Source organism: Salvelinus fontinalis, chromosome 28, assembly GCF_029448725.1.
Source record: "Salvelinus fontinalis isolate EN_2023a chromosome 28, ASM2944872v1, whole genome shotgun sequence".
NCBI lineage: Eukaryota > Metazoa > Chordata > Actinopteri > Salmoniformes > Salmonidae > Salvelinus > Salvelinus fontinalis.
This window is the reverse complement of record NC_074692.1, coordinates 18,362,449-18,378,809: the sequence shown is the minus strand read 5'-3', so window position 1 is coordinate 18,378,809 and position 16,361 is coordinate 18,362,449. Positions and strand designations below refer to the sequence as shown.

The 16,361-nt window shown below is 43.1% G+C and overlaps 1 protein-coding gene across 3 annotated transcripts in view; it reads right to left on the bottom strand.

The window, feature by feature from the left end:
• LOC129826308 (multiple C2 and transmembrane domain-containing protein 1-like) overlaps positions 1-15,964 on the bottom strand; it is a 143,103-nt gene extending 127,139 nt beyond the window's left edge. For 2 of the 3 annotated variants that reach the window (XM_055886878.1, XM_055886879.1), the window contains exon 1: positions 15,009-15,963. In XM_055886878.1, the coding sequence (XP_055742853.1) occupies positions 15,009-15,521 (513 nt within the window). In that variant the 5' untranslated portion in view covers positions 15,522-15,963. Of the gene's footprint in view, positions 1-15,008 lie in introns of all 3 variants that reach the window. The other variant, XM_055886882.1, reaches the window with a different exon arrangement.
• Between the last annotated feature and the right edge of the window lie 397 nt (positions 15,965-16,361).

The following is a 16,361-nucleotide window of genomic DNA, read 5'->3' as shown; positions in this document are numbered from 1 at the left end:
CACACACACTACTTGCTGTTTTACTTTCGGATTTGGTAGAAGAAACGGAAACAAACTAAATACCACACGCACACGCACACGCACACACAACCACACACAACCACAGTAGGTAGCCAATAACAATAAAAAAAAATGAGTGCAGAGAGCAGCAGAGCCACAAACCACAGCATTGTGATGAGAGACGATGCTGTAGCAGAGGGTGTAGGCTGTGAAGTGCTGGGCTGGGGCCTGTTCATGCAGAAACACGGAACGATTCCTGGGGTATAAACAACTGTTGTCTGTGTGACACTCAGCAGTCTTCTTCACGGGGCCCACCAAACGATCCAGCCAAGCCAGACTAAACAAGCCTATTTCATGCAGTCGCCATTCTAGGAACACAACACATATCTCAAACATCATGGCGTATGTAAATGCTGACATGGGGCTTCTCCAATGAGTTTCCATGTGACCACCACCCTGTAGGCTTTTATGCGTTACATCCCTGGCATTATAACGCCTGTGAAGGACACAGCTATGATAAACAAGCGCATGCGTGAGGAGTCTTGTTGTCGACTGGGTTCGAGCGACACATCTTTTCCACAGGATTTGGAGTTGATGTCCAACCTCCCTGAAAGCTGAATTATCTCTGCCTCTGTGGCGTGCTGCTAGTAGCGCTAACCCTGTCCTCAGCTAGCCTCCATCTGATTCACACTAGGCACAATGCGATTGAAGTCATTTCCGACTCCATAGTCGCCTTAATAACCCACAGGCGATTAATGGAACCGCTGCTGTCTCTCCCCGCGTCTGTCTCCCATTTGAATCTCTCCTCTCCAGATTGCCACTCTGCACACAGCCTGGGAAGGGTGGTGAGGAAGTGTCATATTAGAGGAAGCATAAGGAAGGAGGAAGGAAGGACACACTGGGTTGCAATGCTAGGTCAACTAGACTGATAACATGACCCATCGGGATAGGGTGGGAAATGGGAATATCCCCACCTCTTTTTATTGTGGTCACCACTTCATGTCCGCATTGACACGATTGGTTGGCGGTAGGTGGGGGCAGTACATCCTGTATAAACACAAACTCACTTCCTTGACAACAGCTCTGCACTGCTCTGCGAAGTGCAAGTATGAATGCGGGGACTTTTGCAGAGGCCATATCACCGTAAATGCTGCATGGCCAATGCAAACGTCGGATTGACCATGCAGCGCCCAGATGCACCATGCACTTCCTTCTCCAGAATGCGCTCTGTCCCGCCAATTTGTGCACATTCATTTTTCATAACTTCATTGTGTGAATTGTTTGTGTTTGATTGTTAGTGTATATCACTTCCCGATTACAAATACCACTAATCGTACATTCACTTTTAATTCCTATCATTTCTAATCTGTTTGGTTACGGTCATTTCTGTTAATGCATTCACAGTGGCGATTTTAGCATGTAAATCTTGGTGGGGCAAAAATACACAACACAACACTAAAGAATACATTAATTGCACTGTAACGGTGGCAAACGGCGCCCACAAACTGTTAGGGCCTACATAAAGCTGTCCCAACAGCAGAGTCCCAACACCTTACCACCGCTACACCTGGCTTTCAGCGGAGCCTTGTCTGGCAGCGAAACCTTGTCTGGCAGCGAAACAGTTCATTCTGCCTCATTTACTGCCTGTAAAAATAACATAGCTGATATGGCTGACGTGCTTAAACAAATGTGGTTTCTACTGACAATTGTACAAACTATGGCATAAGGGGATGACAAGCAGATAAGAGGCAATCCACAATTTCGATTAAGACAATAATGAGCGAGCTAAGACAAACGTCAGCACTTTTGAAATGTACAGCGACAGAATTCAGAACATGGGCCATTCTTACAGTGTACTCCCTGTACAACAAGTCAGAACCGTAGGATAAATAAAGGGGGCATATAAGCAGACAATGAAAGCTCTTACAATATTCAATGATTATATTTCTCAAAAACAGTTTACAGGCTACATGTGCTACACAACATACACTTAATATTACTTTCTTAGCTACAGTATACATATCTCCCTAGCATATTACATAATTTATGCAGCGGCATATAAGAAATTTTTAGACTCACCTTGTTGTGATTTGCTCACTTGAACAGGAAGGTGGCGCGGTGGTCCTTCGTGGGCAAATTTTGTCATCAAAGAAAGAGAAAGAGACCGCATTTACAAAACATATTTTCCTAGTCTGAGCTCATTTATTTCCAACTTCCCAGTTGCAATGCTTGCAAGTTAGCCACTGTCACCGATTCCTTCCAAATCACTCATTGTCGAATTTGCGATTTCCAACTTGTTGTGTAATGTTTATGTCTAAGGGCCGATGAGCAACGATACGTTTTATCTATAATTTCTCTCCATTATTTATCTTCATATGACAAGGATTAAAAAGGATTAGCCAGTAGATTGTCGGCTTTATTCGTGATGATGACTGCTAGCTAAGATTTTGAAAGTAAGATGTTGACATGATCAGTCCAATCAAAGCTACTGCACATATAACGTGATTTGACGTCATTTTATCTGTGGCCAATGATCTTGAGCATTCTTGGAAGGGCACTACTAATGTAACTCTATGACAGGACCCAAAGGGCTTGAATATTCTAAATAAGGACTTACATTTGGCAGTGGCATAGTGTCCCTATGAGTGACAGAACACTGAGCCAATCCCGGCGCAACGCTCCTATTTTCTGCTGGCTTGCCCCACCACAGAAAGCACTGAGCTAGGCTGAAACACATGCATTTTGGAGCTGCTTTACTCAAGAAAACAAAAAAGAGACCATGTTTGTATGTGGCTTTATTAACTCAATGATATATATATTTTTTTTACATTGTTTGCAAACTGATATGTGTGTCACGTTCTTACCATAGTTCTTGTGTGTTTTGCTTGTTTTAGTGTTGGTCAGGACGTGAGCTGGGTGGGCATTCTATGTTGTGTGTCTAGTTTGTATGTTTCTATGTTTGGCCTAATATGGTTCTCAATCAGAGGCAGGTGTTTTGTGTTGTCTCTGATTGGGAATCATATATAGGTGGCTTGTTTTGTGTTTGGGTTTGTGGGTGGTTGTTTCCTGTCTTTGTGTTTTCTCTGCACCAGATAGGGCTGTTTCGGTTTGCCACGTTTGTTAGTTGTAAGTGTTCACAGTTTCGTCTTGTTTATTAAAGTCATGTTGAACACGAGCTATGCTGCGTCTTGGTCCGATCCCTGCTACACCTCCTCTTCAGACGAAGAGGAGGAAGGCTGCCGTTACAATGTGACTCGTATTAATGCCAAAATAATGCTTGCAAAACAGGCAAGCCCCCCAAAAATTATATATATATATATATATATATATATATATATATATATATATATGAGTTATTTTTTGCAAAAAATGTGGGTCTCTGCCCCACCTGCCCAGAATGACGGGTTGCCACTGTGCATTCAATATATTATTATTTCTCATTGTTGGAGTGGACACATTGTTTGCAGAGTGCACAACCTATGCTACACTTGTGAGAAACACGTTTTGGTTTACTTAATTCTATTTACAAGTTATGTCAATTCAATTTAGTCCTTGTCTTTTGTTAAGATGGCGCAGAAGAGGATGGCTAACGTTTTACATGTCTGTAACCAACTGTGCTATTTTGCTCGTTTTTTTGCGTTGTTTGTAACTTTTAAAATGTTGAATTTTTTACATAATGTTGCTGCTACCGCCGCTGCTAATATCTTCTGGACATTAGAACTGGGATTACTCGCCACGAACTGGAAGAAGCTTTTTCTTTTAATGAGTCAGACGAGAAAGATATACTGCTCTCCCGGGAACAGGCCCAAATCCCTGTCATTTGCGTGAAGAAAAGACAGAGCAAAAGTGGACGCAGATCGGGCTGCCTTTTGAGAATCCATAGGCGAGCGAGTAAACTCCCACTGCCATCAATTCTACTTGCTAGCATGTAATCATTGGAAAATAAAACTGATGACCTACGATTACGATTATCCTACCAATGGGACATTAAGAACTGTAATATCTATTGTTTCACCAGGTCATGGCTGAACGACGACCCGGATAATATAGAACTAGAGGGATTTTCAACGCACCGGCAGAAAGGAGAAGCTACGTCTGGTAAGACGTCTGTCTTTTTGTCAATAACAGCTGGTGCTTGATGTAGAATATTAAAGAATTCTCGAGATATTGCTCGCCTGAGGTAAAGTACCTTATGATAAGCTGTCGACCACACTATCTACCAAGAGGGTTGTCATCTATATTATTTGTAGCCGTCTATTTTCCACCACAGACTGATGCTGGCACTAAGACCGCACTCAACCAACTCTATAAGGCCAAAAGCAAACAAGAAAATGCTCACCGAGAAGCGGCGCTCCAAGTGGCAGGGAACTTTAATGCAGGCAAACTTAAATCAGTTTTACCAAATTTTTACCAGCATGTCACATGTGAAACCAGAGGCAAAAAAACTCTAGACCACCTTTACTCCACACACAGAGATGTATACAAACCTCTCCCCCACCCTCCATTTGGCAGATCTGACCATAATTCTATCCTCCTGATTCCTGCTTAAAAGCAAAAACTGAAGCAGGAAGTACCAGTGACTCGCTCAATACGGAAGTGGTCAGATGACGAGGATGCTACGCTACAGGACGGTTTTGCTAGCACAGACTGGAATATGTTCCCGGGATTCATCCAATGGCATTGAGGAGTATACCACCTCAGTCATCGGCTTCATCTATAAGTGCATGGACGACGTCGTCCACACAGTGACCGTATGTACATATCCCAAGCAGAAGCCATGGATTACAGGCAACATCTGCATCGAGCTAAAGGCTAGAGCTGCCGCTTTCAAAGAGGGGGACACTAATCAGGACACCTATAAGAAATCCTGCTATGCCCTCCGACGAACCATCAAACAAGCAAAGCGTCAATGCAGGATTAAGATTGAATCCTTCTACACCGGCTCTAATGTTCATCAGATGTGGCAGGGCTTTAAAACTTTACGGACTACAAAGGGAATCCCAGACGCGAGCTGCCCCGCGACACGAGCCTACCAGACGAGATAAATGCCTTTTATGCTCGCAAGCAACACTGAAGCATGCATGAGAGCACCAGCTGTTCTGGATGACTGTGTGATAACGTTCTGAGTAACCGATGTGAGCAAGACCTTTAAACAGGTCAACAATCACAAAGCCGCTGGGCCAGATGGATTACCAGGACGTGTACTCTAAGCATGCTGGCAAATGTCTTCACTGACATTTTCAACTTCTGTCTGTAATACCTCCATGTCTCAAGCAGACCACCATAGTCCCTGTACCCAAGGAAGCGAAGGTAACCTGCCTAAATGATTACTGCCCTGTAACACAAACGGCGGTAGCCATGAAGTGCTTTGAAAGGCTGGTCATGGCTCACATCAACAGCATCCTCCCGGATACCATAGACCCACTCCCATTCACATACCACTCCAACAGATCCACATAAGATGCAATCACACTCCACACTGCCCTTTCCAAACTGGAAAAAAGGAACACCTACTGTATGTGAGAATGCTGTTCATTGACTACAGCTCAGCATTCAACACCATCGTGTCCACAAAGCTCATCACTAAGCTAAGGACCCTGGGACTAAACACCTCCCTCTGCAACTGAATCCTGGACTTCCTGATGGGCCGCCCCCAGGTAGTAAGGGTAGGCAACAACACACCTGCCACGCTGATCCTCAACACGGGGGCCCCTCAGGGGTGTGTGCTTAGTCCCCTCCTGTATTCCCTGTTCACCCATGACTGCATGGCCAAACACGACTCCAACACCATCATTAAGTTTGCTGATGACACAACAGTGGTAGGCGTGATCACCGACAATGATGAGACAGCCTATAGGGAGGAGGTCAGACAACTGGCCGTGTGGTGCCAGGACAACAACCCCTCCCTCAATGTGAGCAAGACAAAGGAGCTGATCGTGGACTACAGGAAAAGGCCAGCCAAACAGGCCCCCATGAACATCGACGGGGCTGTAGTGGAGTGGGTCTCAGAGTTTCAAGTTTCTTTGTGTCCACATCAACAATCTATCATGGTCCAAACACGCCAAGACAGTCGTGAAGAGGGCACAACAAAACCTTTTCCCCCTCAGGAGAATATTTGGCATGGGTCCTCAGATCATCAAAAAGTTCTACAGCTGCTCCATCGAGAGCATCCTGACCGGTTGCATCACCGCCTGGTATAACAACTGCTCGGCATCTGACCGTAAGGCGATACAGAGGGTAGTGCGTATGGCCCAGTACATCGCTGGGGCCAAGCTTCCTGCAGTCCAGGACCTATATAATAGGCGGTGTCAGAGGAAAGCCCATGAAATTGTCAGAGACTCCAGTCACCCAAGTCATAGATTGTTTTCTCTGCCACCGCACGGAAAACGGTACAAGAACGCCAAGTCTATGACCAAAAGGCTCCTTAACAGCTTCTACCCCCAAGCCGTAAGACTGCTGAACAATTAATCAAATGGCCACAGACTATTACATTGACCCCCCCTCCTGCCACGTTCTGACCTTTATTTCCTTTGTTTTGTCTTTATTTGGTATGGTCAGGGCGTGAGTTGGGGTGGGCAGTCTGTGTGTTTTTTTCTATGTTGGGGTTTTGTGTTCGGCCTGGTATGATTCTCAAACAGAGGCAGCTGTCAATCGTTGTCCCTGATTGAGAATCATACTTAGGCAGCCTGGGTTTCACTTTTGGTTTGTGGGTGTTTGTTTCCTGTGTCTTTGTGTATGTCACCAGACAGGACTGTTTCGTTTCGGTTTATTCTCGTTTATCGTTATTTTGTTGTTTTGTTCGAGTATTTCGGTTTTCATTAAAAGGAATATGAATACTCACCACGCTGCAGTTTGGTCCTCCTCTCTTTCTCCTAACGACGAGCATAACACTTCCATTTGTTTTGTATACTGCTGTTACCTGCTGTTTATTATCTATGCATAGTCACTTCACCCCTACCTACATGTGGAAATTACCTCTAACCTGTACCCCCGCACACTGACTCGGTACCCGTACCCCCTGTCTATAGCCTCGTTATTGTTATGTTATTGTGTTACTTTTTATAATTTTTATAAGCATTTCACGGTAAGGTCTATACTCGTTGTATTCGGCACATGTGACAAATAAAGTTTGATTTTAATTTGAGAAACACGTTTTTGTTACCTTCATTCCATTTACAAGTTTTGTCAATTCAATTTAGTCATCGTCTTTTGTTTGGAGCGCTCCTATCAATGTTGAGTAAGGATGTGCACCTGATTAAGACATAGAACTATATAGGCCTATAGGCTACCTTAATGCCCGCAAATGTAGACATATAAATGTGCCCACCTGGGGATCTGATAGTACTTCTGACTGGCTTAACGCACCACCACTAATGAGCTGTGGAGCTTCTCAAAGTAATGTTTTCTTCACCTCGAACAGCAAGCAAACTTTTTCCACACTCTTTTTACATCCGTTGATAATGACAATAGTTTTTCAATGTATTTAAAAGATGTACAGCTCTCTCCCTTCGATAACCACTCAGTGTGAAGGGGAAAAATGTCATCCTCTGATCCAGTGAAAACCTCATGAAATAAGCCTACCTGATTACTTCTTGTCAGTGCTTGACTTGGAATGAAATAGGTTCTGGAACTCATTTTGCGTGCTGGTACTGTTTATATTTAGGTGCAGGAGCTCCACAATACTTTTGAGCTAATATTCTATATTAGAGGAACAGATGGAAGAAAGTTTGAAGTGCCGGTACTCCGCTCCAGGGGGGCTCCTGCCCAAGTCAAGCACTGCTACTTATCCCTTGAACAAATAGCCTACAGCTGTGTCTGTCCGGAGCTCACTGGCAGGGAAACTCTGAGGGCCCAGAATATTTCATACAATGTTGCATATTCGCTAGCACAAGCTTTGGGCCTGACCAAAGTTAATAGGTAATACAATGTTTCAAGTTCATTGCAGACAGGCCATGCGTAGCAAATGTGATTTATAGGATATATTTTTTTAAATCAGGATATTTTCTACCTGCAAGCTGCAATGTTTGTTGTTTTTATGTAGGCTATTTTTCCATAGTTGGCAATGACAATAGGAGTTACTTTTTAGGTTTGCATCATTTTCATTTAGATTTGGATAGAACTTTGATTAACCACATAACAATGAGTTTTAGATATTAAGACGTTATTATAAATTAAATGAAACTGATCCACAAAAATGTGCATATGAAAACTATAACTGGCATGCAGATCGGTAGAATTGGTAAGATAAATTGGCATTCTATATGAGAATGGTTGCTGAGGCCTCGTGTAGCCTATTACCGGCAACGTCAGGGGAGTTTTTTTTTAACTTCTGATTATCTAGATCTCTGGCTCCCTCTTGAGTTATTTGTGTTATTTCATCAAACAGTAAGCTTAAAGCATCAGACAAGCTCAATGCATATAGTTGCTTTTATTAAAACACTTATGGTGTGTCTATAAATGGAAAAATATCTGAAGAAAATGTTGACCAATCAATTGGACAAAAGAACAGACAACTTTCGGTCAACCAATATTTGTTTTAGTTGGGGACAGCCCTAGAACACACCATTGTTCTATTCCAGGCACAGACAGTCCATCTGCAACACCTGGCAATCGAAATACAAACTCTGCTTCTTTATACAGAATTGGAATTCCTGTTTTTCTAATTCTGAGAATGGATAATGGGCTTTTCCAATGAGGTAGAGCACAGAACAGAAACTGTCGCTCCAAACTGGAAGAGACAGTGTCTCATGGTTATCATTCATACCGAGACCAGATTAGATCAGAAATGAAAGCAAACAACGTATGCATCATTGGTTATTAGCACTGCAGCTTTCCTCTTTGGGGGCCTCATTTGCAAATGCATTCGATACTCCTCTGGTGAGTGGAGCTGTGTTCATTGAGCTGCAAATGGCTTATGTTTGATTAGCATTTGTGAACAGTGAAGGTTCTGTGGCCCGTTTGTCTGCTGAATGTTTCCTGGACACCTGTGTCTTGTTCCCTTGTCCGTGCTGTCAGGTTTAACACATGGCAACAGCTAATAATGTCTGCCGTTGTCCTATCATTGTGAGGCTGTCCAATTTCAAGTGGAGATGTTGTGGAGTGGTGTGTTGCTTTTGAAATTAAACCGTATATTCGCTTGTAAACCTTTCAAACAGACTGAAACATTTTATTACCAGACTGGGACATTTTATTATCTTGATGACAAAAATAAACTCAACATTTCTGCTCTGCCAATATAGATACATTCAGCAGTGTCCGTCCGTATGTGAAGTATTTTAGAACCCAACACCGGGAATCTCCCAAAAACTTCAAAGAAACATTTAGGCGGTTGCTTACAACTTTTGAGCTGTTGGCGGATTGCTACTGCTTATTAGGCTCTTAGGGTGGAGTAGCTATTAACCGGACTAAGAAAACGTAAACTCAAATAACTAGCATGTTGACCTTAACTGACATGAATTCATGTCGGAATTAACTACAAACGGCATATCTAATTTGCTAATATATCCTGTTCAGTAATTGGCCTGATGTTCCATTTCATGCTTGATATAATCTTTCCTCATGCAGCCACTGCCCGTGTTTCTGAGATCCAGTTCAATAAGGATTGTACACGTCAGCATAAAAGACCACAGTTAAGGGTTCCGCTCCATGCGTAATAATCCTTTGATGCGTGTGTTGATTGTCAAGCTAAACCATCCCTTCTGTTCTCCTAATTGCCCTGTTTTCGTTTCATTGTCTTTGACATCGAAGTGGAGGCTTTTTCAAATGCTCCATAACCTGAAGGAAGGACCGGGGTCTGAACAGAGAGTTCAGAGCTCCTGCTCTTTTCTATAACCTGTAGGGAACACAATATATGGTCTATACTTGGCATGTGGGTTTCTCACTTATGGGTGGCACAAATTGGCATATGGGCAGGGGAATGGCAGGGTATATGCAAATGAAATTCGGTACTATTTACTATAGTTTAAAAAAAAGTGTGTTTTGAGGACTGTAATGTTTTTGCGGACATTACTGTAGTATTAACTACAGTGTTTTTTTCCTTCATATAAAACTGTAGTATTTACTATACTATTCTACAGTATACGACAACATTCTATAGTAAGTACTACACATGATTGAGGGATAGGGAGTTTATAGAGGGAGGGAGTTTATAGTACATTTGAGTTTTTTAACGCGTGTCAACACAAAAGACGAAGAGAAGACAACCTTAGTAAGCCTTACGGTGCATTTCTGCTGTGTACGTCAGAGGGACAGAGCAGTGCTCTGTGATCTGACGTCACCACGCGAGATTCGCATCTCTGATTGTGCTGCTGCTCGTGATGAGAGCTGTAGAGGACTACTGAGTCACGCGGTGGTCGCCCCCGAGAGAAGAGGCAGAGTCTAGAGAACAACGCCTCAGGGAAATAATGTCATGCATTGGCGTTCTCTCTTTCCTCACACTGTGTGTTCTCCCTGTTCTCTCCTGTTTTGAGAGGGTAGGCATGTGTGCCTCTATTTCTTGAGCATTTGTTGCTCAAACCTGCACCAATGTTATAGTGGGTTTTTCTCTGAATCATGGTGCCCCGATACTTTCAGGCTCTCAACATCAGTCATTCTCTGGCAAGCAGCAGGTAAAGAACCTCAAATATATGTAAATGTATTTTCTGAATAAAGTGATTGTGATTCTTCCATCGAGGGAACTCCCATCAACTGGAAGATGACGGCCATGTTTCCACGCCCCCACAACCCAGAGGCCCACGCATATCGGCCACTTTTTCATCCACGGCCCCGGCCCAGGAAACCAGTCAGTATGACAGCTCTTGCACTAAGCACTCTATGAGTTGACTGACAAAATTTGAGTGTGGTGTGTCCTGCATACAAGATGGCCTTCCTCCTTCCTGACTGCTAAATATTTCACAAATGGCCCATAACAGCTGGGCATAGAGGCAGGGTGACTGATAAGCAGTCTGGGGTGACAGAGAGAGAGAGAGAGAGAGAGAGAGGGCTATGTATGAGGTGGAGAATGAGAGAGACAAATGAAGGGAGAGATATGAGGGGATTTAATCTTCCCAGAATGATTCTAACCTTGCTTTTTAGCTAGGGAGCAGGGGCTGATTTCTACCTGGAAAAGTGTGCACACTATCCAGCCAATCAGAAACATCACGTGCCAGTGTCACCAAAACCAAAACACAAGAGTCTGTGGTGTGCGACGCTAGCCAAGATCTATACTGGAACAGAGCAGACCCACAGTTACTTCCACATGGGCTGGAGGTTATTGTGTCTGGGAGTGGCCATTCATCAAGTGGACATCAGTAGAGCTGGTTTATTAATCCAGCTGATTTATTTCAATATACAGAGGTCCTATTGAAACACTTATCACCCTGGCAAGAAGCATCTGTTAAATAGCAACACCAATGTCATGCAACGCATAGTGTTCATGGAATATGACACATGCTGATTAGGACAGATAACGAGGAAACGCGTGACAGTTCTAATGCAGTTTGTCTATCTGCCCATTTCCCATGATCAAATGAAATGATATGGGGTACAAAAAAAATAGATACCGCATGACAATAGGAATTGTCTGTGACATCAAGAAACCATTCAGAAACCACACACACACACACACACACACACACACACACACACACACACACACACACACACACACACACACACACACACACACACACACACACACACACACACACACACACACACACACACACACACACACACACACACACACACACACACACACACAATATCATCAGATATATTTTTGATGTCTCATTGCATTGGTGAGGTATGCAAAGTTCTGAAAGGAATTGGGACTCGTAGGAATATACACCCTATGACGTACACCCACTTTCAACGGACAATACACACTGTGTAGTTACTAGTTAACAAACCAGGACATCCTAGAATGTCCAGTTGCACGCCCCTTTCATTGAATTAATGTTTACCTGACTCTCCGAAGTTACAATTAATCACCATGGCTCACTCTCCAAATTACATTGTGAAAGTATGAGCATGTAATGCAGAGGCTTGTTATTTCCCATAAACTCTCCTTTCAATTTAGAAAGTGTAGGCTTAATCCTGAGCCCTGAGAGGCATTTCAGAAATGAGAAATGCTTATTTGGCTTATTTGGCAACCCCGGTTATACAGCAGGCCTATCTCTGGTAAAGGGGCCATAGTGTACACACAGTGTTCGCAGATCATTTTTTATTGAAGTACCCGTCACCCTGTAACCCGAATGCCGCTGTCTCAAATATGAAATGGATAAGAGGTCCTTGGCACAGGGGAAACGTGCACTTGAGTAAGTACGTGTACCAAATTGCTTACACAAGCACCTGGATGTCTGATGGAGCTGTTGTACTGTGGAGGCTGAAGCCAGAAAACACTGGGGGAAAGGAGTGGGAGTCAATTTAGATGATCTAAAAGTACAGAAGGCTGAATGGATCTTGACTACAGCAGGGTTTGAATTTTTTGAAGCGTAAGATGGCTATCATTGTGTATGGCATTCGCCATACCCTAGGTCAACACCAACAATTTCAAATAGGCTACTAAAATCATTCCAATCCCGATTAAAAGGGATGTGCAGTGTAGCCGGACTAGGGGCTGGCTTTAGGAGCCGCGTTTAGCGGTAGACGAGATAATGTTTTAAGACCATACGGACACCTCTGGGCAGCGCGTCGAGGCAGCTACTGTGAAGAGTGAACAGCATGACTTTTATCTCAGAACAGTGCAGAGATGGAATATGGCTGTGTAGATGGCAAGGTAACTGCTGTTTGACTTGACATTGAAACTAAACTAGTTTGTTCATCCCCGCGCTAAGCTGGTGCGTAGCATCTCACTGCTGTACGACACGTGTGTAGAATGTTAAAGCCTGACTAAGTAAGTCCCAAATAAAATGACCCTTTTTTTCTGGTTTTATATATTTTGAAATATATAGATAAAAATACTAATTTGCGATTTGGATCACTTCAAAGTGATACAAAGGAAGGTTTTAATAATTATAACCACAGCAGCTTCGTTTACAAATGTACTGGACAGATTTTCTCCAGGTAGTTATGACGCAATAGGCCTAGTGATCATTTTTTGTGGGCACGTTCTATGTGTTTCTTTGATCTTTCCACGACTACAGCAACACATCAACAACACATACACTACCTACCGTTCAAAAGTTTGGGGTCACATAGAAATGTCCTTGTTTTTGAAAGAACATTTTAAAAATTGTCCATCTAAATAACATTAAATTCATCAGAAATACAGTGTAGACATTGTTCATGTTGTAAATTACTATTGTAGCTGGAAACAGATGATTTATAATAAAATATCTACATAGGCATACAGAGGCCCGTTATCAGCAACCATCACTCCTGTGTTCCAATGGCACGTTGTGTTAGCTAATCCAAGTGTATAGGTTTAAAAGGCTAATTGATCATTAGAAAACCCTTTTTCAATTATATTTGCACAGCTGAAAACTGTGGTGCTGATTAAAGAAGCAATAAAACTGGCCTTCTTTAGACTAGTTGAGTATCTGGGGCATTAGCATTTGTGGGTTTGATTACAGGCTCAAAATGGTCAGAAACAAAGAACTTTCTTCTCAAATTCGTCAGTCTATTCTTGTTCTGAGGAATTAAGGCTATTCCATGCGAGAAATTGGCAAGAAACTGAAGAGCTCGTGCAACGCTGTGTACTACTTCCTTCACAGAACAGCGCAAACTGGCTCTAACCAGAATAGAAAGAGGAGTGGGAGGCCCCGGTGCACAACTGAGCAAGAGGACAAGTACATTAGAATATCTAGTTTGAGAAACAGATGCCTCACAAGTCCTCAACTGGCAGCTTCATTAAATAGTACCCGCGAAACACCAGTCTCAACGTCAACAGTGAAGAGGGGACTCCGGGATGCTGGCCTTCGGGATGCTGCTTTTCTTTCAAAAACAAGGCCATTTCAAAGCGACCCCAACCTTTTTGAACAGTAGTGTATATCTAGCTATATCCCTCTCATTACAAACGAGACTCATTATAAATTAGAGTTGAGTGATACAGAATAAAAGTGTAATTTAGCTGACAAATGCATGTCGTTAACGGTTAATAATATTGGCTCCTGGCTGTCAGTCAGTCTGTGTGTCTGTCTGTCTGGGTGCAACAGCTGATGACGTGCAGGAGAAGAGATTTTTGAAAACACTGGCAGGTCTATTGTTACAACGTTGCTTTGATGTTGCTACTTTGAGCTTCTGGATGAAAACTGGAATTGTGGGCGATTTTCATTCAGCAAGGGATTGAGAATATTTTAGACTCCTCAGCATGACCAGTGCCAGCATGCTGGACACTGGATAATAATAAAACAAAACAAAAAGGTCCAGCTCTGTCTAAGCTACTTCTGGTAAGTGAAGGTAGCTAGTTAGCTCATTTAGATGGCTAGTATACAGATAGATCCACACACGCATTGCTTGCGTGATTTAACCTACAGCCAAATAAACATTGAACTTGTCTATGTACATTAGAATGACATTTTACTGCTGTAGCATTTATAGCTGACTCCACTTGCACATTTGAATGTTAATAATTTGCATCCCATGTAGAACATTTAAAAAATACATTTAATAAGATTGGTGTTACAATTGAGGATGTTTCCTACTACAGGCTCTGCCCAGAGGTCAGGACCTTTATGGCACAGGGGGTAGTGCACACGTGTCTTGTTTTACAGGGCTTCTGGTTCAAACCCTGCTCCCCCATAGCTACAGACAGTGAATTTGTAGGTCTACTGTAATTGAGATTTTGTGTCAGTGTAGTAGTAATGAGATGGGATTTGAAGGCAATTTATGGACACCTAGTAGCTTTCACGGTCACATAAAATGGAAAGTCCATCATACCATAATGTCATTGTCCGTAAACTGCCACTTCTACAGCCTCTTCAATTTTCTTAAAATATATAAACAACCTGCTAATATGCATTCACACATATCATTTCTGGGTGCTTTTGGAGACGTGTGGCACGTTTGTTTACTTTCAGGTTACTCACAGAATCACTGGCGTTTTTGCGGAGCTGTTCCTTTTCTCCAACGTCCGCAGATTTTACTACCAGCTTCTCGAAGCATGCAGAGCCGAGAGAGGAGCTCTTCTGGTGGGACATGATTAAATGGGAGACGATGAGCTTCGGGCACTCGTGTCCCGTTAGCTCTGGCTTGCTTGCCGACACTCCATCCGCCCCCAGCAGCTGTTGCATAGGTTGTCCCGTGCTGCTGTTCCCAGGGTCCGCTGTACCGCCGAGTGACAGGTCGCCCGGGAAAATCGACGGGGTAGAGGAGCAGAGATTGGGCTGTGAGGACGAAAAGACACGGTCCAACTGTTTCTTTTTCCTTTTAAACATCCATAACCCCGTCTCCTTTTTACCGTCTGTATTGCGACGTTCAGAGACCAATTTGGGACTCAAAAACGGTTTGGTTTTTTCTTGAAAATTCTTCCACATCCTCCGTTGATAGGACATCGATTCCTGTCCCTTCGTGGCGTTATCGTCCTTGTTTTTCTCCTCCATAGTGCCGGTACAGCAGCCTGCCAGTCTGCGCGCACCGCGTCGTGAATGTCACCGTTGGCTGAATGAAGATACTGCACTTCCACTATGATCAATTTCCAGCGCCAATGAGCCCCACAAGACGAATGGGGTCGTGCAGGTCTTCTGGATCTTCGTCATCCGCGAATGTGTGCGCCTGAAGTGTGAATTTCATGACAAACGTGGTGTGTTGCGGTCAAACGGTAACATTTTGGAGCGGAAGCGTTGCGCTTGCCATAAATGTGAAGTTCACACAGGCTGCATGGGCAGAAAAATCATCGCACTTATTGGAGTCAGAATCAGATGGAAACACATAGTCGAACAGATGGCAACACATACCTCAACAGACAGCGGACAGCGCTTAATAACTTATGCGTTGGTAGTTAGTAGTTACAATATACATTTCCAATAGAGATAGAGTAGAGAACTGAACGTAAGACTGACTGGCCATATTAAAATATTTAATGCGCCTCCCCCTGGTCAACTCATAACAGTGGGTTCAAATTATCACATGTTCTGATTGCGTTTCATAATGAATTGTATGCCATTGACAAAGGCCATTTTGCAAGAGGGGTGTGCGTGTGCATGCGTGCGTTTAATGAATATTAGCCAAATAAATTAGTCCTTTTGATGCCTTTTGATGCCTTCCCTCTGTTGTGAATGAATGCACTTTCTCTCTCAGAGAAGGGCGCACGCATAATCCAGATTTTTACAATTACACAGAAATGTTGTAATAGAATGATTGTTAACCTAAAATATTGTCATATAGTCATAAATACAGTTTATATGGGTTGTATACACATTTTCTGTATAAATAGTCTCTAA